Source organism: Amphiprion ocellaris, chromosome 5 (genome assembly GCF_022539595.1).
Source record: "Amphiprion ocellaris isolate individual 3 ecotype Okinawa chromosome 5, ASM2253959v1, whole genome shotgun sequence".
Taxonomy (NCBI): Eukaryota; Metazoa; Chordata; class Actinopteri; family Pomacentridae; genus Amphiprion; species Amphiprion ocellaris.
This window is the reverse complement of record NC_072770.1, coordinates 27,914,406-27,939,307: the sequence shown is the minus strand read 5'-3', so window position 1 is coordinate 27,939,307 and position 24,902 is coordinate 27,914,406. Positions and strand designations below refer to the sequence as shown.

Genomic DNA, 24,902 nt, shown 5'->3' with positions numbered 1-24,902 from the left:
TTCTGTATTTATAGCTCAGGTGTCATAATCTGATACTCGAGTGGCTCTACAGCAGATGGCTGTTCTTCAGCGGACCCATTATTGCTATTAAATGCCATTATGGTTACATAAATGTAAGGTGGGTGAGAGCTGGAGAGCGTGCACACAGAGGTAGGGGTGTGGGGGCAGATGAAGAGTGAATCACAGATGACAGGAAGGCAGCGGATCAGCTCAGATGACAGGTGAGCTGCAGCTCCATGCAGGGAGGTGGAGGTGCTTACGTGAGAGAGAGGGTGAAGTGAAAGCGCTGCCGGAGGCCCTTAAAGGTGAGGAAGGAGTGTGGCGGGAAGTTGCGTGTGGTCATCTCGCAGTAGGGCTTCTCGTAGCCGCCCGGTGGACACTCGCACTTGAAGCCGCCGACCAGCAGGTTCACGCAGGAGCCTCCGTTCTTACAGACTCCCGGAGCACAGCGGCCTGAACGGGACGACAGCTCACAGCGCTCTCCTGGAGATGGATGGAGAAAAGTGGAGAGAAATGAGGATTAATATTGTTTGTGACAAGCAGCATCACCTCAGTCTCACCATCTGGGGCTCCACACTGCTATATGCTGCTTATTCCAGTCACAACACCTGTCCTATACAGTATGTATACAAGTGGAACATCAGCCACCTCACATCAGGGAAACTGGTTCAAGCATACAGGACTGGATGAAAAAAAAATTATGACACTGTTGACAATGTGCACCAGAGGAAATCTGACTTTGAATTCTAAACGCTGGTTTCTCTTGTCTGCAGTCTTTCTCTTTCCTCTGTGTCACACCCAGCATGACTCCCCTCCTCCCTCTGGGAATAAGGCTGCAGTTTGTGCTGAATTCATATTCAGGGGAACAACATGATGGCTCAAAAGCAGTGAGCTGGAAGTGTTTGTGCATTCAGAGTCTGAAGCCGCCAAACAAAATGACTGCAGTCTCTGCAGACTGAGGCGGCTCATGATGATTACTGTCTGCTTTCACACCTTACAGATATCTGATGAGTTCATCATTACATTACCTGAAACAAAGAAGTGTTCGTGTCCTGCCTGCCTGTCAGACACTGAAACCCATCGAATTCTGATTTACAGAGGAGCTCTTGAATAAATCTATTTGGATGGTTTCTATGAGAGCCTGTTGAATCCTAGTTCAATACAAAGGATCAGAATTGTATAATATAATAACTGGTGTGTCAGCAAAGTCAGGAAATATTGAAAAATGTGAGAAAAACAACCCATATCCAATTCAGAAATCTGCACAACCTCAACTAAAAAGAAGCTGGACAACTGATTGATATTACTAATCAACTATTTCACCCTCCAACAGCCAAGCACTGTCTGGGTGATCCTGTTAGATTTTTATTCACTGTGGGCTCATTTTCCCCTGAAATATAAAGTTCTGCACCTCTGTGGTAAAAACACAACCATGATTAGAAGGAGGGAGGACTCAATAAAGTCCATACATCATACAAAGTTAAATGTCTTTGATTTATTCCTTAAAAAAATAAAATTGATTCAACAAATACAACATTTTTCCAAGTGTCCACAGATGTTCCCAACACTAGAAAAAAAATGCTGACTCCACATACTGTAGATATTTTATTAGTATATTATGGGCTTATCTCCATTCTTACCCACAGCCTGCAAGTCAATGGAAAAGTCCTTGAAATTTTATCACTTATGACGTCTCATTTGCACCGAAGAGTTTTAATCTGGTTAGACCAAATGGTTTATTCAAGTCAGTTTAGTTAAACAAGACACATAGAATAAGGCAATTTGATTAAATATCATAATTTTCAACGTAAATGTGGTTAAGTTTCCCAATGGAAATTTAAGTCAAAAATGAGTAGCTCAGGAACATTTTTTTTATTGCTTTCACGTTATCTGGCTCTGACAAATGGTGATTTGGTGACTTTTTTTCTACAAACCCTCCAGCAGCTTTTGGTGTTCAGAGGGTTAAACGGAGGCAGAACACTTTTCTGTCAATCAACTTATCGACTAATCAGTGGAGTCACAAGCTGAACTCATACAGACACTACCTGTTTGTAATGCTGACGTTATTTTACCAACAACGACTTCTGATCATGTAACTGTTTTTCGCACTCAAATCAAAATACAGCACCATTAGTATTAGAATTTGATTCCTTTTCATCAGATTTTCAAAACTTTTCTATATTGAATGACAAGTAAATCATGGCGTTTCATATTGAGTGGATCCAGGAGTGAAAGATTCACCTTCATAAGGCAAACAAACCGTCTCTACACCTGCAGGGTTGATCACAGAGCTGAAACAAGTTATCGGTTCATCAATTAGATGATCAACAGTGAATGAATCACCAGCGATGCTGATTATCAAATAATACACATGAAATGTCCAAATTTCACCGGTTCTAAATATGACTAAACATGTTTGAGTTGGGCCTTTATAATAGTCAAGTGATTGACTGATAGATTCATTAATGATGATAATTAGTTATTTAGTTGCAGCATCCAATCCACTGAGCTGAATGGTGAGAGGTGCAGTGAGCAGGACGACTACGGGTCACACAAGGCCGACAAAGGGAAACTGGAGCAGCACAGACAGTTATTGTGTGACCCTGAGAGGAGCCTTCGTCCTCCTCGGCTCTGCAGTTCGTCCCACATGTGCCGTTTGTCTGGATCCTCTGGACGGGAGGCTGCAGCAGTTGCTGAGGCGAGACTGTTCGCTCTGCCATGCGTGAGCAAGAATTTGTGTCAAAGCCTCTCAGTCAGCAGTGTGGAAGACTTCCGCTGTGTGTAGCAACTACTGTAACACACACACACACACGCGCGCACACACACACCATCTCCATCTAAACACCCCGATACACAGGCCTTTATTTACTCTCTGACTATTAATCACTCCATTCACAGTCCACTGAAAGCAAGCTTCTTTGTTTTATTGCTGTTGTTGGGGAACATCTATTCAGTCAAAGTAAATTCAAGAGCTGCTCGCTGAGACGTCACGATAATGACTCTGAACATTTATTGATACACAGAAAGAATTTTGGACCACAGAGGCGCATTCACAAGACAGAGACTAAACTGAGCTGCAGCTTAAAAAGAGGCTGACACGACTTCCAGAGGTTCTTAATGATGAGAAACATTTAACTCTTTACTGTTCAGTGAACCTGCTGCCAGGTTGTGGGCTCAAGTTTCACATGTTGACAAGTAGCATCTGTTTGTTTCATCTGATCTGAGGCTTACTGGCTTATTGTTAAACCTATAAATCATAGCTGATAACCTGACAACTTGTAAGCTCTCAACCCGTCATTCAAAAACATCTTTTTATTAATGTTTTATAATGTTTAATTCGGTGAGTGACATACTCAGACCATGTACCAGTAGAAGTACTACCGTGAAAAAATACTCAATTACAAATTAAGGTCCAGCATTTAAATGAGGCACTAAAAGTAGCTGAAAATGTAAAAGTCCTGCCACTAATTATACTGTTGTACAGCTCCTCCAAAGTGTTGCAAGAAAAAAAACTGTCAACAGTGATTTGTGGGGACTTCAACAAGAAACAACAACTACAGCTTTGTGGTTGCACTTTTCAGGCAACCAGTCAAGCTGCAGCTTAAACCCATGTCTGTCCAGATCTGACCTTTTATCTTTCTGATATAAAATGTCATCACTTCATGATTTTATCTTGTTTAGACGAAAGTGTGAAATTCTGTCACAAATTCTTGGCCACAAACATGTTGCATGAAGCCGTGGTAATATTTGACCGTCATGTTCAGAACATGCCAGTGAAATCCCTCCTCGAGTCCAAGTGAATGTTTCTGCCAAACCTGATGAAATTCCATCCAAATGTTGAAGATACTGCATTCATGAGATTAGGATGGACAGACAACCTGAAAACGTATTGCCCCTGGCCTCAGCACTGACACATGAAAGCAAAATGCTGCGACATGTAATCGTGGCATTTTTTGTGACCTATTGGATCAATTTACCTCTTGAAACCCAAACAATTTTTGAAAATTGAAAGGTCACAACAACTACAGCTGTTAAATAAATGTAATGGAGTAAAAGGTCAAGTCACTGTTATTGTCATAGCTCACTTAAAAAAGCAGCTGTTGATCCAAAGTGCCTTCCAGCAGAGAAATAAGACTGGTGATGCAAATTTTCACAAGGAGTTTAAATAACACGGTTAAGATGCTACAGCAGAGGTGTCAAACATGAGGCCCGCAGGCCAAAAACTGGCCCTCCGGAGGGTCCAATCCGGCCCGCTGGATGACTTTGTAAAGCGGAAAAATTACAGAGAAGACATTAACTTCAGATTATAAATTTGTAAAACTATAGATTTAAAATAATTTCTAGACCATGACAAGTTATTTTGATCATAAAGTAAAATACGAGATTGGTCATTGTTCTTTTGTCATTTTGTGTCTCAGTTTTGCAATATTTGTCTTGTTTTTTGTCAGATTTTTGTTGTTATGATCATAAAGTTATTCTTTTGTAGACCCTCTGTGATCTGGAAGTTGTAATGTGTAAAGGATAAACTGAGATGTAATGTTGTTGAAATTGAACTTATTTTTCTTAACAAATTTCAAGCTGTTCCAAATGTTTTGTAAAAAGATAATTCCTTATATGTGAACTTTTTTTTCCACTAAAACAAAAGAAAAATTGGAGTTGTGGTTATTTATAGGTTATTATGTTGTGATTTTACTGGTCCGGTCCACTTGAGATCAAATTGGGCTGTTCCCCTGAACTAAAATGAGTTTGACACCCCTGTGCTACAGTGTGGTTTGTGATGTGAATTTACCGATTTACAGTAAATATTACAATTAAAATTCATCAAGGTTATATAAAAGCCGAATTTGCCTGACTAAATTTAATTGTACCATTCCAGCTCTGCAGTATTAGAGTGTGATATTTGCCTCTGAATTATAAAGTAGCATGAAATGGAGAACAAAATACTCTAATGTACTTACTACTTTAACTAACACTGTCTTTTATCTTGGAGCATCACTGACGACTGCTCTATTCTGGCGTGATACAGAAAGTTTTAAAATGTCAAACTATGATTTCTCTGAGCTGTTTTAGGTAAAATGGACCATAATAGGTGCTCCACCCTGTCAGCCTGCAACTATCATCTGTCATGGTCCTGCAGATGCTTCCTGATGACAAACAGCTACTGCTGGCCAGCCGGCTGTAAAATAAAGCCTTTCCGTTACAGTGCTGTCTGCCTTGTTATTAATTCAGCAACTTGCTGCAGGCAATAAAGCACTTGTGTTTCTCTAAGCCGCCGCGGTGGTCAAACACGACATCAGCAAACAGAGCTGTGCTAAAAAAAAGTCACAGTGGTACTGAGATATGCTTTAATGTGGAAAAACATATTTATCAGAAGAGATTTTGGCAGCAGTTTGTAAAGATCATCCTCACTGGTGGCTGATAAAACACCTCTCTGTTGGGTGATTCCCTGTGGGATGTTTCCTCTTCAGGTGCTCCTGACTGCAGCAGCACGTTGCCAGGTGAGCAGCACATCGGGGCGTTGATGGGATCACAGCCACAATTCCACAGAATGTCCGATCAATAATTCAAACACGTCTCCTCTGCTCTATTTACGTCCCTCTATACGTCCACCTCAGTGCCCACATTCTCTGTTTGCTGCCAGCATGAATCATTAAGCAGCAAATTCCACAGACACCTCAGAGAGCTTTCATTTAGAAAAGAGGAAACACTGGACTCTTAATTCTCTGGATTCAGTAACAGACCTTAACATGGACATGACTGACTACGTACCACATTATATACTGTATATGTTGTAACTGTAATCAAACTGAAAAGAGATAAATTGAGAGTTAAGCAAACATCACTTTGCCATTATCAAACTGTAAAACTGAACAAAAAAACAACCAAGAGCCCATCCATCCATCCATTATCTACACACCGCTTAATCCTCATTAGGGTCGTGGGGGGTGCTGGAGTCTATCCCAGCTGACTCAGGCGAAGGCAGGGGACACCCTGGACAGGTCACCAGTCTGTCGCAGGACCACATACAAAGACAAACAATCACTCTCACATTCACACCTACGGGCAATTTAGAATGATCAATTAACCTCAGCATATTTTTGGACTGTGGGAGGAAGCCGGAGTACCCGGAGAAAACCCACGCATGCACAGGGAGAACATGCAAACTCCATGCAGAAAGATCCCGGGAAAGCCGGGACGCGAACCAGGGATCTTCTTGCTGCAAGGCGAAAGTGCTAACCACTACAGCACTGTGCAGCCTACAACCAAGAGCATTAAAACCAATTAGCTGATGGCTTATAAATCAAAATACGAACACCTCTGCCTACACATTAGCAAGATTATTCTTGTTTTTCTCTGGTAATTTATCAGCAAAATGGATTTCATCACTCTTTCAGTTCATTATAAATTGATCCCTGAGGATTTTTATAGAGAGACAAACAAACAAAACAAAATGGACTCATGAAACCCAAATGTGACACTGAATAAACAACACATTTAATTGTGGCAGAGATTCACATCCATTAGGCTGTATATCTATCAGACCACGATAACAACTGCATACGTGTATGTGTTTTTCTGCTGGATCATGTTTAGATCAAGTGTTAGCATGGATGCTAAGCTTACTGTAAATGCATATAGAAACAGCTGTAATGCTGTTGTGCACCACCCCTGTGTGCAAACTGTTCCTGCAGAAGAAGCTTCCTCAGAGATCTTACTGGGAGTATCTGAGCTGCTAAGTAACCGAAGTGCATCGTCGCTCCTCCTCAGTCAAACAAAGTGGGTGGATCCCCGCAGACACACCAAACATACCGAGCTGAGGAAGCCGAGAGCGAGATCCACTTTCACTACAGCAGTTTGTACAAACACAGACACTGTCAATAGCAGGGAGGAGGTCAGTGTGAGGATATGCAAACAGCTTCAGCCGCAGAGGATTCTGAAGGTGAATAATTAGATGAGATGATCGATAACAGAACTGTGACCTCCAGCTGTATCTGCGATCACATCTTCTCACCACATTACAGGTCACCTGGAGCCTGAGGAACAAACACTCCACCACCTCTCACACAGTGAAACATCAGCGTAGGATAGGAGCCTTATACTGCACCAAAACCACTGGTGTTTAGATTGTCACTAGAATCATGATATTCCTGTTTTCTCCGTCCTCATGTTTCCTTTCATCTCTCTGCTATGTACTTTCACTTAAAGCATGAATTCCTCAAAAATTAGTTCATTAAAATAACTCAAATTAAAATCAAACAGAGGCGGCACAGATCAAGTTATATGACCATGGGACTGGCCAACGCTGACTTTATGAAACTTTCATCAGAAACTGCAGAACATAAAGAAAAATTGGATTTTCAATTTTTCAACAAACATGTTCCTCAGTCGGGAAATTTCATCAAATCTAAGTTTGCAGTAATATTGAACCAAAGTCACTTAATTCTACATGTGTTATTTAGAAGCTCGCTAAAAATAAACCATTTGCTCTAACCTGATTCTGTAAAACAAATAATTCGCAACTGTAAAATCATTAGTATCATGTGACAAAAATTCTTGGACTTCTCAGCTGAACTGTAGGCAGAGTTTGCACAGAGCAGATAGGAGACAAGTACGGAAACAAATTTGCAATGAAATAAGTAAAATATCTATAGAATGTGAGGCTTTCATGCTTTTCTAGAAAATACACCACCGCTCAAAAGTTTGGGGAAAAACAGTTTTCTTCCAGCAAGATAACATTAAATTAATTAGAAATCCAGTCTAGACATTGTTAATGTGGTAAATGACTATTCTAGCTGGAAACATCTGATTTTTAATGGAATATCTCCATAGAGGTACAGAGGAACATTTCCAGCAACCATCACTCCTGTGTTCTAATGCTACATTGTGTTAGCTGATGGTGTTGAAAGGCTCATTGATGATTAGAAAACCCTTCTGTAATTATGTTAGCACATGAATAACTGTGAGCTTTCACAGAAAACATGAAATTGTCTTGGTGACAGCAAACTTTGAACGGTAGTGAAAGAAATCTCAGGTTTCACAATTTCTTTCTTGAATGACTAATGGCACTATAACTGTGGTATACTGCACAAACGAGATTTTTGAGTTTTTTTCTTCCAGTCATAGTTGTGACTATGTTTCTTCAGAGGTGCAGGACTTTATATTGCAAACAAAAATGTGATAGGAGCAAAAAACAAAACCCAGAAACTGTTCAGAGGGTCAAATAGTTTGCTCAGCATCACCAATCAAAGCAGCAGTTTCATGTATTAAGTTACAGCTAGTTGAGTTTGTTTTTTTTAATTTAGTCCTCCAGTAAGCTCCCAGTTCTCCTCCTTCCAGGGTGTTGTACCTTTACACACCTACACATCTGTATCCACTCGTATATCCACAACCTCTATACCTACACGTGTCGCATTTTTCTGTTAGACTTTCTTATGTATGCTCATCCCACACTTTAATAAAAATATAACTGCATACATTTCAGCTTCAACCTCCTCTATTCCCACCATTATTGATAAAGGGCCATGGAACAATGGTGGAGTTACACAAAGTCTGTTTGCACTGTGGGTTGGTTGAATCTTTAAAGCCACTGCGTCTCTGGTGTCTTTACATAAAAATGATCCCAGTGGTTCTACAGTCAGTGTTGCTTCTCTCTCTATGATTTTTTCTGGTCTTTTTACAGTGAGAGTTGTCAAATAAAGACAGAAATACCAAAGGGATAATCTAAAAATGATACCAGTGAGTTCCATACAGTGAGTTATACAGGCGTTAACATTAACAGAGAGCAGAAATAGATCCATCTCTACAAAACAACAGCATGCAAATGCTCTGATTTCAAAACAGTCCATGCGTCTGGCACATTTTTAATTCATTCCATCTCTCAGACGCAAATTGTGGCGGCTTTCAGTGTTTGGCAGGTGTTAATTTCAGACACTACTGTGAGGTGATTTCAAATGGGAGTGTGAACATTCACCAGCTTTTGTTCCAAAGCATGTCGCATTAAAAACCTACAAATACATTCTCAGTAACTGAATGAATTACCAAAGGAAAAAGAATCACAGGAAGATGGAGGCCAGCAGTGAGATTGTGAAAGATCATCACAAACACATGCAGGATGCTGACTATAAGTTACTTTCATGCAGACAGACTGTTTGACAAGATGAGCGTCTCCCCTTCTGCGTGTTTTAAGAGAAACGTGTGAGAAGTAAAGCAGACAGCATCTTGTTGTTTAGCGTCTACAGAATGACTCAGCTGAGCCAAATCATTCACTCAGTCCTTCTGAAGAACAGCAAAGATGATGGCTGTTATATTTTTTCATTTTCTTTCATGCGACCATCTGGCAACGCCTACGGTCCAACGGTTGCCGAAAACACACAGACACACACCGAACACACACACACACACACACACACACACTATGAACACAGACATTCCACAGATTGCCCATCCACCTTTCTTACACACATAATCGCAGCTATTCAGCACTTAGCCACCCACCCGAAACACATGGAGTGAGCAATTTAGCACTCGCACACACACTGAGCTGCACCAAAGTGTGGAGATTGATGAACTCAACGCTCAGTGAAGAGGAACGGTGGGAGTTGTAGATCACAGGAAAACACATCAAACCAAACCTGCCGGAGCGACCTTTTTTGATCGGACAGTCTGACAAGCGTGATTCTTAAATCATCAGCTCCAGAAGCATATTCAGATGATTCTGCAGACTGGATCAAACAGCATCTGGCTCTGAATCGCACCAAATTAACGAAGCTAACCGTGGATGAAGATACGCCCACTGACATGTTCGCTCTCCCTCTCTGCTGATTCACGTTAAAAGCACCTGCAGCTCAGCTCCAACACCCACAGCTGTGCAAGAAGTGCCACTCAACCTGGACTCGGAGCGACGGAGCCCACACACTCAAAAGCCGACACTATTTGAGGCTTTATAAACAGCTGTATAAATAGGTGGATGAAAAAAGAAAACCTTTACAGTGTTCGAGGAGGAATAATGGATAAAATGCCATTACTGAGTGTGATTTGCTGCACTTCAGCTCATTATTTTTACCTTGTGGCCTTTTCAGGAAGTGATTTAGGGGTTTAAGTCAAAGTAATGATCTTTTAGCTGATGGGAAAATCTGATTTTTACACAAGAAATCAAAGTGGTTCTTCAGCATTTCGGACTTCCGTTATTGCATATGATTAAGTTACACAGCTGCTGAACATCTGCATGTGAAATATATTTAATTCTGTTACAAAATGACTGATTTAGACATTATCACTCCAATAATTATATTATAAATATGTAATTATAACTACCTTTTCACATTGGTTGCACATTACCTTATCTTGTCAGTTCGCAAACACATTGGTACTTTCTCAATACGTTACATATATATAGCAAACAGGAATAAAAAGGCAGATCACATTTCCTCATGCATCTGGAGAAGATAATTTGTAAGGCATTTTATAACAGTGACATATTTTACCTTGATCAAAAAAAAGCAGCTTGTGCAGTTTGCATATTGCTTTTGGTCATATTGTGCTAATATTTTGATTATTTGTACAGCCCCATTCTACATGACAACTCACAAACTCGAAACCACTGATGAAGACCATCTAATGTGGCTGAAAGTTTCAGAAGAAATCTAGCAGGTGAGTTTGGGTTTAGATCGGGTTTTAATCGGCTGTTTTAATCCTCACACTGAAAAGAAATAGTGTGTATCATCAATTATAATTACAGATATGTTAGCTTGTATCATCAATCATTAATTCTGAGTTTTTTGAACGCAGCTGCAGACAACATTAACTTATAACTGCAAAAAATTTATTTAATACTTACAAATATATGCATTACATTGTCTTATAAACTATTTATTTACTGCTTGGAAATGATAAACAGAGGGAGCCAAAGTGTTACCCCGTAATCATAAACAAACCATCTTGGTGCTTCAAAGAACAAGATCAAACTCTAATTCGCATTAAAAAGTCAGCATTTGACCCACTTAACCTCTCAACAAAAAGATGGAGCAACTACCCTGATATTCATACTGTATAAATTAGCATAGTTTAACTCTCTTTCTCTTTAAACTCGTTTTCAACTTCCCCCTTTTTCCCTTAGCCATAAACCCAAGGAGCAGACGGTTTTTAACTCTTTGAGGATGTGAATAATTTTTGGAGCAATGAATGAATAAAAATTCCTGCAACTGGTTCACAATCCTGCAGCCAACAGCAGTAAATGAGTTCCTTATCATCGCTGAAAACAAGAGCTGCTGTCGTCTCCGTGTGTGCTTTTTTTTGTACATTAGGTATTTCTACCAAGGGGCATTTCACAGCCAGGGGACAGACCCCATCTGTAGTCATCTATAATTAATTATTTCCTTCCCTTGTTCCACTCAGCGATACTACTATGGGCAGAAAGACTCCTCCTTTTTTCTGCAAAACGCTCAACACAAAGTAAAGATCTCTCTTTAGGTCCACAATAGACACAAGTCAGGAAACAGAGCTTTTTATATGATTGCTATTCCTTTACCTTGGATGGTAGCTCTGAAATACGGTGTACTCTTGCAGCGCCACACGACCTTTAGAGTGTAGGTGTAGCAAGTGTACAGGTTGCTAAGTGGCCATATCATGCACAAATAGAGAATATTTTTGACCAAAAAATAGCTAGAAACTCATTTGCATTAGTGAAAATACAGGATTTAACATTTCCAGTGCAGCACTGTGATCAATTCCAGATATTTTAAAGTGCTACTTCAACCGGATCAGAAAACAAATCCAGTCGAACCAACACATTAAAGTGACGCATTCACCTCCAATAAAGACAATCTGCTACTAATGTGCAGCAACGGCTTACAGCATCATATTTCCGCTGTGGTTTCCTGCAACCGAGATAAATCAAATCAATAACTCATCACTCAGCTTTTGTCTGCAGAGCTGGTCATTAGTGCAGTGGACAGTCTGTGTCTATAAAGAGCCAGGTTCAATAAAGAGCCACAGAGGGGAGCGAATGAGGACAGATGCAGACATTAAAGCCCCCACGGGATCTTTGTGGAGGAGAAGAAATTAACATTTGGAAGGCGACCTGTGAACAGCTTGGCAGAAATTGTCCCCTTTCACCTTCTAGAGACACTAAACACTTGAAAGCAGACGTATTATTCAATAGAAACTCAGTTTGCCAGTTACTAAAGTGGTGGAATACCTCACATCTAAACAGTTTATATTTTTGCAAAAATCTGAGACGCTGATATTTTCAAGCTTATTTTGGTTGACTGCACATTTTTTTTTCCATCTAATTGCAGAGAACATTAAATCTCTCCTGTAGTGGAATTAACATTGATAGTATTCCTTCTCTTACAGTGACGGTCCACTATCAGGTGCAGACACAAGACAGGATGTTGTTCAAATGTGCACGTTCACTCGTCAAAATACTGAAGTTTACGTATGTAAAAGAGACTTATTTTTTAAATAAAATTGAAAACTTTAATCTGACAGGCATTATTTTGGGCTGATATTTAATTTTATAGCCTTTATCAATTGATAGCGATGATGATGCCGATGTCATGGTGCATCACTAGTTTAGAGGGTATTTTCAACACAACAGCAAAAAATCAATGGTTGTTAGTAAGAAATGAGAAGGATGCCCCCAATCACAATGTCTTTTGACTAGAAAATGAGTGTTATTATTGTACACTGCATATTTGCTGTCAGACCAGCAGTCTGTCACAATGAATGGCTTTCATCTTCTGCTGAGCTAGACTGACTCAAAGAGCATAGAGGTAAAGGACAGAGGAAAGTTTAAAAAGCCTCAGCTTTGTGCATTGATCATCTAACATGCTGCCAAAGCCAATCACAAACAACTTCAAGCAGAAAGGGAAGCAGGTATTTTACTACCTCACTAAACTATATGAAGAAGGTTATAAGAAAATGGAGTTAAACACCAATCAGACGTCACTGTGATTTAAAACTGTTTTAACAAGCACCATAAGGACAAAAAGCACAGTACCACACAGTGCAGCTGAAATGTCAGAGTATGTAAATTATGTCCTCAACCCAACTCACCTCCAGAACTACACATTCACGAGAAGCCAGATGATACATGTGCATGAGCGAACGCGACAAAAACCAGGGTGTTCATTATGTAAAACGAGGCTCTCACCTGTGTAGTCCTCGAAGCACTCGCAGGTGTATCCTCCCTCTCTGCTGCGACACACTCCGTGAGCTCCGCAGGGTTTAGAGTAGCAGAGATCGATCTCAGTCTCGCAGTAGTCTCCAGTGAAGCCGGTGGGACAGCGGCAGCGCAGCCCTGCGATGGGGTGGATGGGTCTGAACAGGATGGTGTCAGACGCAACAAACGGCGCCAAGCTGTCGAACTTCAGCACCGACACACACTTCATGTAGTTCTCACATGGCTCACGCAGGCAGATGTTGTCATCAAAGGGAAGAACTTCCTGGGAGGAGATCTGAGCCAGAAGGCTGCGGTTTAAGTACAGCCTCTCCTGGAGCTCCTCCGAGCCAAAGAACTCTCCAGTTTCCAGGCCTCTACCGGGACGATCTCCTCCGTGACCGAGTCCTGGAGGACGCTGATGTCCCTCCGCAAACACAGGAACAGCCACGGACAGGCTGACGTTGAGGATGCGAGCGCTGACGTCTGTATCGTCTTGGATGTTGAAGATGACGACGTCTTCGGGGGCAGCAGACAGGACTCGGGCCACACCGTCCAGGAACTGAGCGAGCAGCAGCGACAGGAAGTGCTCCTGGGAGGTGTTGGCGAGTCGTAATGTGATGCTGTTGGACAACATTTCATCTGTGATGATGGTGACTTGGAGGAGACACTGAGCCGACACTGAGTGGACGCCATCTGAAACAGACAGCAGGAAAAAGAAATGAACAACAAGCAACAGACTGAAGGTGACAGTGAAAGTGCTGCTACATCCTGAAAACTAATGTTTGGGCTCGCAACAGGTTGCATTGATCATTTAGAGTTATGACTTCTGATGAAATTATGTTCAACCAACAAATTATACTGAGTTGGAGGACTTAGCTTTTCCTCTTCAAATCTTCAAAGGTATTTTCAGAACAAAATTAACAATATCAGACCTCAGCCATACACACACACAGAGAGATACGCTCAGTTTTTATTAAACTACAATTTTTGGAGTCAGAACAACATGCAACATATTCAAAAATCTTTATAAACACACAAACTTGAGTGTTATAAAAGTGTCATTTTAGCATTGAGATCCTGATGTGCACATGTGTAATTGTCACATCGCAGGAAGTACAATGTGAAGGCAAATCAACTCAAACACATCAGGCTACAATATTTTTGCTGCTTGTCACAATAACAAAATTTGCACACTTCTGATTTTCTATCTGTCTGACAGTCATATTTTTTTAAGCTTTATTTACTAGACATGGAGTTTGTTGACATATCTACACAGCAAAATTAGCGAGAAACAGGAGAGAAACATTAAAAATATCAGTTGGATGGAAATATTTTGGCTATGGAGAGGATGACATTGATCAAATCGAGTACTCGGTCGGAAGTGTAACTACATCTGCATGAGGCAGCACGACTTATTTGTTTGACTATTTAAATCAGAACCACAAAGCTCTGTATGAGAAATGCAAAGCCAGATCTGAATGCCATCCAAAGCAAGAAAACTAATTCGGATGCCTGTCCAAACTGAAAGGTTCCAGACTGCTTGTTTGAGCTTTTAGTAAATATTTTTTTAATTTTCGATGCAGCACACTCTCCCACAGAAATCACCTCAGTCATTCTAGACAAATTATCTCCAGATACAGCTATCCAAGTCATCCTATTTGTTTTCATATCGCCATATATATCACAGAAAAAACCCAGCCGTGCCAGTTTTTTCCAGTATTTCGCAGCTCCAGTGATCATCAACTGTGGCATCACACATGCAGCAGCTGTGGCAGCAGAGATGCAGGTGGATGCAGGTGGATGCAGGTGGATGCAGGTGGATGCAGGTGGATGCTGGACGGTTTAAACAGCTGCTACTCTAACACTGAGCTCGGTGGGTCACAAGTTTACACAGATCAGCAACATGTTGTTCACTGTAAATGTAAAAATAGCTAAAAAAAAAAAAGGATGGTGTAAAACTGGAATATCCACAACTGTGAATAAAATGAGCCTTTGATAAATATAATAGTAATAACACCTTTTTACTCATGTTCTTGGCTCAGACGGGTGTTTTTCCAGTTTGCTGCCAGCACAGATGACGGATGCAAGCCAAGACTAAGAGAGAACAAGTGCATGTTTTCTTTCAATACACTCCAACTTTCTAATCAGCAGTTTCACGCCTGTATTCACAGCTCATTCTTTGCTTTCTTTGTCCGGAAGCAGAGATGCTACTTCATTATACATGCCATACTGGATCCTTAAGTCTCAGATTCACTAGTTAAAGCATTTCTCAGCTCAGCAAATCTCTTGCTTTGATACCAGATCCTGTTAATGTTTTATCCTCTGTACATTCCATTCTTTGGCTCTGAATGCAGACATCAAGTGATTTCAAGTGTGCTATTGTACAGTAAGTCGTGCTTGTACATTACATTCATTCTCGTGTTCGGCTTTTATTCACCAAGTCTGATGTGTAATGTAGACACTGCTGCTGGCAAATAAAATGTAAATGATTCTGTTTTATCATGGTGCATGAGATTAGACTCTGCATGGCAAACACACCACCACCTATGTTTACACTGACTTAGGGCTTTGCTAAGCTTATGTTCTTGCTTGTTTTTCGACTGTAACTAAATTTACAATAAAAAGAAACTGCTTATCAGCACGTATCAGCTGAAAGTCTCTGACAAGAACAGTTGGAGCGCTGCTCAGTGAAGAGTAAAATTATAATGAAAGTGGCCTTGATCAAAGCAAAGAACGCACAGAGGAGTCCAGTATGTTGCTAACAAGCATAAAATCTACGTTGTTTTTGTCTGATGCAGCTTCAAGGTTGCTCTAAATCTATCTGATACACAAAGTCTGAGACAAATGCACAACTTAACCTGGATCATTGAACTTTCTGCCCAGCGACAAGGAGCCAAACATGCCCCATAGTTACACAACAAAACAGTCTGCACTGCATTGGTCTAGACTGGGATTCACATTATCTGTTCATACTCTACTTTATTCTAAAGCCAGCTGTTAGATTAGGACATGTGAGTAGTTATATGTTGTCTGTGGGTGGAGCTTCAACACCTTAAATGATTTCTATATAGATTATGAAGTCACTTATTTTAACAGCCAAATTGAACCCACAAACCTGCAGCCTTTAAGGCATGTTATCTTTAAATAAGTCCCCAAATAATGACATTTATCAAAGCCAGAAACCATAAAAACTGAAAGAATCACCAGATTTTAAAAATTTCTGGCAGTCCTTGAACTGTGACATGTGGTTCTGTTGGGAAAATTAACTAGATCTAAGTATAAAATTGTGATAATTCATCAGAAATAAATCATTTGTACAACAATCAAAAATGCATATATCTGTGTAACCAAGGAGCCACGATTTAAAGGACAGGAGCAAAAAACTCCTTTAATGTCTATTTTTTGTTGATTACACAATGAATAATAATAAAAAAAATGTAAATATTATGCTTTTGGCATTTTGCCACTTTTAACTTGCTTTCAATGTTGTTGGTGGAAAAAGTGTGTCCATTTAATTACAAGTGCAAGTTCTAATCAAAAGATTGTTATTATTATTAGGAAAGTGAAAGGTTGTGTGATTAAAGTGAGCCAGCGTGGCTTTCACTGAACAATAAAATAATAAAGCTTCAATCATGTTACATTTAGTCATGTTTATTCCCATTATGTCATTTCATTCTAACTGAAAAGTTACAATAATGTAAACCGATTTAATGTTAAAGTTTACTATTAGATTGGAGTCCACTACTGTAGTTACAATTATGTGGCAAATTTAATCATGGGGTAACCCAGCATTGTTATTTTTACAAAACTACAGATTCTCTGAGTTTGCACACTGTTGAAAACGTGGTATAATATAACTGCACATCAACAAAATATATAACATTAGTCTGGTTATCTTTAGACATTTTATTGCAGACATGTTACATATTCTACCTTTAAGGTCAGTGACCATCATTTTGTCTGTCTGACTGTCCTGCAGGTTTCTGTAGCCCCGAGAGCAAACACAAAACAAGTCTAATCAAATCAAATGTGTCATGAAAACAGGCCTCGGCCTCTCCCTCCAAAATAATCAATGGGACACTTTGTTCGGGGCGTCTGGATGCCGGCCAGAGAGCAGAACCTGCGAGCAGAACTCACACAAACAGCACTGCCCAAAGTTACCAGATCCCTGTTTTGGCACCCGGCGAGTTTAAACACAGAGTGCCAAGGGAGGGGGGAGGAAAAGGGGGAGGGGGAAGGGGAGGGTCATAGAGGAAGTGAGACAGAGAAGCATGTTTGACACGGCTTTAATCCTTCAGCTTTCAGTCAAGCGCTTCCAGCACAGTAATAATACAGGGCCTTAGCAGAGGAAGTGGGGAAAAATCAAAGGACAGGCACAAGCAGGGTCGCTCCTCTAATTCACACTTTACTGTAAACACACACACACACAAAACACACACCTGTGTACACAAGGAAATGCTCGCATAAGAGAGGAGAGAACACAAAGACAGTGCGAGTCACAGTCTGGGTTTTCTCAGGGAAGACTAGTTCAAAACTAGAGCTAAAACGAAGAACTGCTTTCATTATTTGTCACACTCCTGATCATGATCCACTGTTGGATCATTCAGGAAGCATTTCCAACTCGGTGGTTAAAAACTCTGCCACGGGTCAGAAGGTAAATATAAAGGGTGACTCAAAACCTGCTAGTTTTACTTCTTGCTTCCCTTTGATGCATTGGTTCACAATTGGCTGCTTCGCATTTCAAAATGGTGAAAATTTGAAAAATAAAATTTTTAGACGCCTTCCAAGTGTTTATTTTGTCTGACTGAGTGTCAAAAACTAGAAGATAATAAATTTACAACGATGGAAAACAAAGACAAGCAGAGGCTGAAAGTAACAAATACTGAGCATTTCCCCAGAGTCGTGGCTTAAATGATTAACTCATTACCAAAATTACTTTCACCATCTGTAAATTATTGTAGCATTATTTACAAGTCTTCATTCTAATTGCATTTAGGACTGAAACTACTTATTGCTTTAGTTATGGATTGATCTGTTTATTCTTCATCTACAAAATTGTTAGAAAATCATAAACATTTCTCAGACATATTTTTCATTTCTATTTCTTTCCAACCACGAGCACAAAAAAACAAAACGACAGTGTTTTATGATATAAATGAATAAGGAAGTCGATAAAAAGGCTACATTTGTGAATCTGGATGCAGAGAATTGGGAGTGTTTTTGCTTTAAAAAAAATCCTTGAATGATTGATTGCCTATCAGATTTTCTGTTGATGGTGTTGTCCATTAGATGAGTAATTATACCGCTATTATTAGGGGAAAATGGTTTGATTTTGTGAATAATTGCACATATTTACACAGTGACCTTAATGACCTTAAGATGGCTTTCATAATTTGTAAAAACAAAAACAAAATGCTGCAGGTAGATGTTTGCACACACACAAGCGTCCCATTGAAATGAAGTGTAGCTGCTACACTTTGTCTCTTCATTCTGACAGTATTTATGATTATTACAGGTTTAAAGCAGACAAATGAAGCTGCTTTACATCAAAGCAGTAGTAATATATCATGAGTCACATTCTATTTACTGCAGACAAACGTTCTAACCTGATAGCAGCGAGCAAACAACAATCTACTTTGTACTTCAGCCACTTTTCCCTTCATCTATTCAAGTCATATAAGAATTGATACTGAAGCAACAGTAGCTAGAGAAAACACAACTCTCAATGAACTGGGGCTCTTAAAGGGTCGTCCGTATATAAGGACAGACATCGCCTTAATTATGTCCTCTGCCAATTCACATTCTTGGACGGAGACTCGGGCACAGCTCCAGAGGTAGACGCAGCGCTGGGAAACTGAGCGCGAGGAGAATCTCCTCTGAAAGGAACCAGACCATCGTTCAAAGAGGTCATTCTCCACGGAAGGATCCTCCGCTCAAGAAACCGAGGGTAAGCGGAGCGTTTTGGGCCGAAAAGGAGCAAGAAAAAAAGAGGGGATGCTTAGTTGGTAACAAGTCGAGGTGCCAGCTCTGAAGTGTGACACTGCTTTGAGCCCACAGCTCGACCCCCTCTGGGCCTCTGGGTGCCAGGAATGCTCTCAGCTAGGAAGTGGCGCCAGGGAAAAGATTAAACACACACTGTGGCTGCAGCGCTGCCAAGGCTGTGTATGGCATTGTATGTGTGTGTGTGTGTGTGTGTGTGTGTGTGTGCGTGAGTGGGTGGTGGTGATCCATACGTCAATACAAGCAGAGAGCAGAGCGTTGTAGTCGCTATTAGTGCATTTAAAGAAAAGCACAAGACTTGGTGACAGTACATTTGAAGTAGTAAAGCATGCAGATTCTGTGCTTTTAAGTCAGGTAGAAAATGATGCGCTCCACAGTGGGCAGATATAAGTCTGCAGTGCTGAATAAGCATAAAAATGCACCAGAAACAAAACAAAACAAAGCTGTGTTTATGGTTTAACCCTCCTGTTGTCTTCACTAACGGGCACCAAAAAATATTGTTTCCTTGTCTGAAAAAAATCTGAAAACTCAGCAAAAAAATTCCCCAAATTTCTGAAAATTTGCAAAACCTTCAGGAAGAAAATTCCAATAATTCCTTAAAAGTTTCCTTTCAAAGTTTTATTTAAAAAAAATCCCCCAAATTTGGCAAGTAAATTCTAGTAAATATTTTGAAAAAATGAATAAAAACCTTCCAAAAAATTCCTAAAAATATCTAGTGATTACATATATATCAGTAAAACTTCAAAAAAATCAACCAAAATCCAGCGGATTTTTATGTGAACGTTCTTAAGAAACATTTTTAACATTTTTTTTCCACCAAAAAATGTTCAAAGATTTCCCAAAAATGTTGAAAATGTGGACATCAGAAGTTTCACTATGGAAATATATATTTTTCCACATTTTTAAACTTTAAAACGGGTCAATTTTGATCCGCAGGACGACACGAGGGTTAAGGTTGTACATCAACATTTTTCACCTGGCAGTGGAAACACTTTTTTAAAAAACCTGAATCATCTACCGCATAAACAACATATTCCAAAGATAACTTTTTATTTTTAAATAGGAAATCAGGCATTTTATCTGAGCCAAAACATCTTGAACAACATCTCTGGATAAAAAAAACACTGAGGCATGTAAACAAGCTGGCTCATTATGATTTACAGAGAAACAGACAGGCCTTGTTTGACTGGAGGTTGAGGTCTGCACACAGAGAACATACATTATCAGCTGGCAGGCTGCAGAAGGGAGATGTAGAGCTTTTATCTTTATGAAATATTCCCGAAGCCCTTATTCAACTGTCATGAGAGTTATGAACAATGAATCTTCCACAAACAATATGCTATATGAACACAGAGAGCACTTAGAATGGAGCGTTTTGCTAAAAAGAAACATCCTCCAGTCAGGATATATGGATTTCTTCTTAAGCCTCCTCTGGTTCCTAGTAACTGGGATAATAAACTGCTGAGCGAGAGGCCGAGACAAAGAGAGAGAACAAATCGGTGAGACTGGCCTAATTAGAACACAAGTTGCCATCAAATCTCCCAGTTGAATCCCAGAAAATGTCAACAAAGTCATGGTGGATAGAGATCAGAAAGGCTGTGTGAGCAAATCACTGGGGACAGAGACATCACCCAGCAGCAAGACAGCGACTCTGAGCTCTCCCCTCAGAGCTGCGCTGCAAAGTGACACATTATCAGTTATTTACCATCTTCTCTTCAAAGCTTTTATTTGAGAGCCGTTTCTGTATGTGTTGGAGAAAAAAACTTAACGGTGAGATGGAAGGAGACGGAGAGGTCAACAAGCTACAAATGCTGCAGATCTGACACCATGATTGGAGGGACACATTATCTGTGTCTCACTGCAGGAGACGCCCTCTATAAAGAAAATGACAGAGTACATGCAGGTGTCACCTTCAGAGGCCTGAAGATTTCTGAGCTGAGCACAAACCTCCTCCAGTCTACAGAGGATTCAGCGCAGCATCAGTGCAGGTTCCTGCTGCCAGCCGCACACAGACCACAACTAATGATGCATTAAACCATCTCTCATTAACTAAAACCAGGACATGGTGCTCTGAGAGCTTAGCAAGCAGTTTAGTTAAGTTGTGATGTTTCACTTCAACACAGTGGACAAACTGCAAGCAATGTTTCAGGATAATTACTGTAACAGATAATATGGTATAGTAAATAATATAGCACTGAGTAAACGTATCTCGTGATAAGAAGAACAAACTGCAGCTTGGGCTCCATTCTTGTATGTTTGCTTTTTGTCTATTTAATATTGTGGACACTACCACTCAAAGGTTTGGGGTCACCCAGATAACTTCATGTTTTCCATGAAAACTCACACTAGTGCTAACATAATTGCACAAGGGTTTTCTAGTCATCAATTAACCTTTCAACATGATCAGCTAACACAATGTAGCATTAGAACACAGGAGTGATGGTTGCTGGTTTCTATACTCCTATGTAGATATTCCATTAAAAATCATTTGTTTCCAAGTACAATAGTCATTTACCACATTAATAATGTTTAGACTGTATTTATGATTAATTCAATGTCATCTTCATTGAAAACAAACAGCTTTTCTTTCAAAAATAAGGACATTTCTAAGTGACCCCAAATTTTTGAACAGTAGAGTTTGTATTTACTGATGACCTGAATGCAGACACCTGATAAAAACTGTGGTCACCTGATGTCTGTACACTTCATTTTGGGAAAAGCTTGTAAAGACACACCAGATAAGTTCTCAACATTTCAGCCAAAAAAAACCCCACTAAATTTGCTCTAAAAATCTGAGTTTTAAGGAGGCAACTCTGAAATGCAAGCACTAAAAAAAACTCAGCTCACATAACCTCAATGACTTCAACTGTTTATTTACACAAAAAGTGGCATTATTGGGTCAGATTTTAACATGTTTTGGGATATCCAAATACTCTTACTTTCCTGTGCCCTGCTATTAGAAGAGTCAGGCTTTGCACAGCATTAAATTAGAGTGCAGTCGCTGCCAGAATGATGATTTCCTTTCTAATTCGACTCACTAGATGTAGACTGTCAGTATAAGCTTGCTATTGGCAGGATATTTTATGCAGCTTTTCCCCTCCTACTCTCATGTCACCGTTTTCAAAATCCCCTTCACTGCCTTAATGACAGACACCTCCCTCAACCAACCATATTGAAAATTTCAAGTTTTAGTGAAGATAAATATTGCATAGTAAGGCGTCCTGGCCCTGCTAGTTTTTGGTGGACTTTGTCTGAATTTCAATGACAGTGCTCACCACAGTGAGTGTGAATGGTCTGACCAAAACAATTCATGTCACTTTTTTCAGGGAACATCAAAACTGCATCCTAAACTTAGCTCTGCCAAAGATGATTGTGATTGGTGTTAAAGAACTACATACAAGTCACATCGGCTGAGGTACATCAGACCATTCTACAGAACAAAAGAAGATGACTTATTTATAAAAACAAAAGTACAATTGCTGCCTCTGGAAGCAGTTACATGTATTGCCAAAAACAAGAGAACTAACACAATCAAAATGGTCACTTTAACATGAAAAATTCACAACAGTTTAGCATTAGCATGTTAGCATTGTCACTGTGACCATGTTAGCAATGTGATGCTACCATTAGGTAAAAACTCCACTGTCCCACATTACAGCCTCACAGAACATTGAGCATGGCTGTAGGCTCTTTGTTGTGGAAAATAAATCAGATGTCAATTATGAAATATAATATTTCTACTACTACTAAAGGGAAGTCTGTGATCAAAACGTTAATATGAGTGCATAAACAAACTATTAGTCTATTACAGGTCCATAAAACCAATCTGGAGCCATCTTTAAGCTTTGAACCACTATTTTAATGTTTGGTAAAATTATAAAAAGTTTCTTATTCTTAATGAATAACTTGAAATTCCTCTAAAACACAGACAAAATCAACAGTTTGGTTGTTTATTGGCCCCGTGACTTGCTCAGAGGTACTTCAGCCGTGCAGATGCTCACTAATAGAATTTCTTAAACCTGCCTGCTCCGCCTCCTGATGTTCAGGTTAAACACTGAACCAATGAAAACACTTTCCAGTTAGAGCGGGGAGGGGAAAGACATTAGACCTACTATAAAAATACCATTCATCATCACGACAGTGGAGAGACGATAAAAAAATTGCACTCCAACAGCTCTCTCAAACAGCCATTCATCACATGTCTAATGGTAGCACATAAAGAACGCCTCACTCAAGCACAGCCACGTTTAATCTGTGATCCGGAGCGGCTCAGAGGCAGCTGTGTGTTTCACTGTAGAAGTGTGTCACGTCAGGGGAAACCTCCGGGTAAGAAGGTAATGAGGTTGAGCAGAGCTTGTCTTAGTTGTTCAGCATCAGCGCACTACAGTATGTGCAGCACGCACCGAGTACTCAGTACATCAAAGAGCGCAAAGCTGGGGTCCCATTTGAAAGATCAATAGGCAGATCATAAATTAAAAATCACTTTGGAGGGATAAAGCTTGTGAAGGCTTGTGCAGTCCACAGCCTTTACAGCTCCAACCAGCGATGCTGCTCTGCAAACTTACAAGTTTTTAATGAGTTTACGATTCCAAAATGAGCATGCAGAGCATTACAGTGTGTTTTGCTGGTTGTTCACATCAGAATAATGAGATCTGGGATCGAATTTATCAAACAGCCAAGAATTAAGCTTTGAAACTTTTCCAAAGCACCAACTTTACAGTAAAAAAAAAACTTCTTCACTGAGTGGAAAAGATAAGACAAACTCAAGAAGAAACATAAATGTTGAGTTCAATATTTAACAGCAGACGTTCTCAGAGCAATCAGGCAGGGTTTAACCCTTTGAAAAAGTCCTCATATTTTACTCTGTGATGTCATTTAACAAAAACATTTACTTTTAACAGTATAAGTTGTGTGAAATCTTCCATATCTAGTGATAACAACCCTGTAAAATGAATAACAATGTAAAATATTTGTAGTATAAAAATAAACAGGACTAAAACTGCTGCTGCAGGTAGATGAGGCACATTCAGAAAACACACAGTAAGGAGAATTTAGCACCACATCAACAGTAGCAGAGAAGACTTAACTATTGAAAATGAATGTAAATCAAAATCAATGCAGCCTCTTCTGTATTTGTACAACTGAGAAAATGCAAAATAAGTAACAATGCTGAACCAAAAGCGCAAATCCAGTGCCAACAGGGAGCTACAAAATGCTACTATTCTGTGCACATATTGCACAACACAGTGATCCTATCATTCCTAATGACCAATTATAGTTTGTGTGTTCATTCCTTGTCCCACTGCTGCAGTCTGGTTGCTTCTCACAACTGTAGAGCTCTCATGAGAAATTTGATAAATAGCTTTTTTTCTAACATTACATAACACAAGAATCTTTACTTCTGTCTCTCATCTTTAAGCCCAATAAGGTAAGGTCTGAAAATCTGTAAGAACAGCTGTTTTTCCCTCAGGAAGAATTCCCAATAACAACAGTGTTAACAAGCTACTATAGTGAAATTACTGTCAGGAGTGTTGCGTTACATTTTACTGACCACAATCGGTCGAATAAACCACAGCCCTGAGAGTCACAGGCCCTGTGGGGACGCCAACAGGACACAGATCTATTTAATTTGAATTAATTGCTTTGCCCTTTGAGCTGACTGTTGTCACATTTAATCATTAATTGGACTTGCATGTATGTTGACAATTTTTTTGTATTTCACCTGTTTTTCTTCCACCAT

The 24,902-nt window shown here is 39.8% G+C and overlaps 1 protein-coding gene across 4 annotated transcripts in view; it reads right to left on the bottom strand.

Annotated features, from left to right (window-relative positions):
• Positions 1-24,902, bottom strand: part of celsr2 (cadherin, EGF LAG seven-pass G-type receptor 2) — a 78,066-nt gene that overhangs the window by 38,251 nt on the left and 14,913 nt on the right. For all 4 annotated transcript variants that reach the window (XM_023278896.3, XM_035952205.2, XM_023278897.3 and 1 more), the window contains exons 2-3: positions 13,154-13,855; positions 261-483 (exon numbers count right to left, since the gene is read on the bottom strand). In XM_023278896.3, coding sequence (XP_023134664.2) covers positions 261-483; positions 13,154-13,855 — 925 coding nt within the window. The remainder of the gene's footprint in view (positions 1-260; positions 484-13,153; positions 13,856-24,902) is intronic.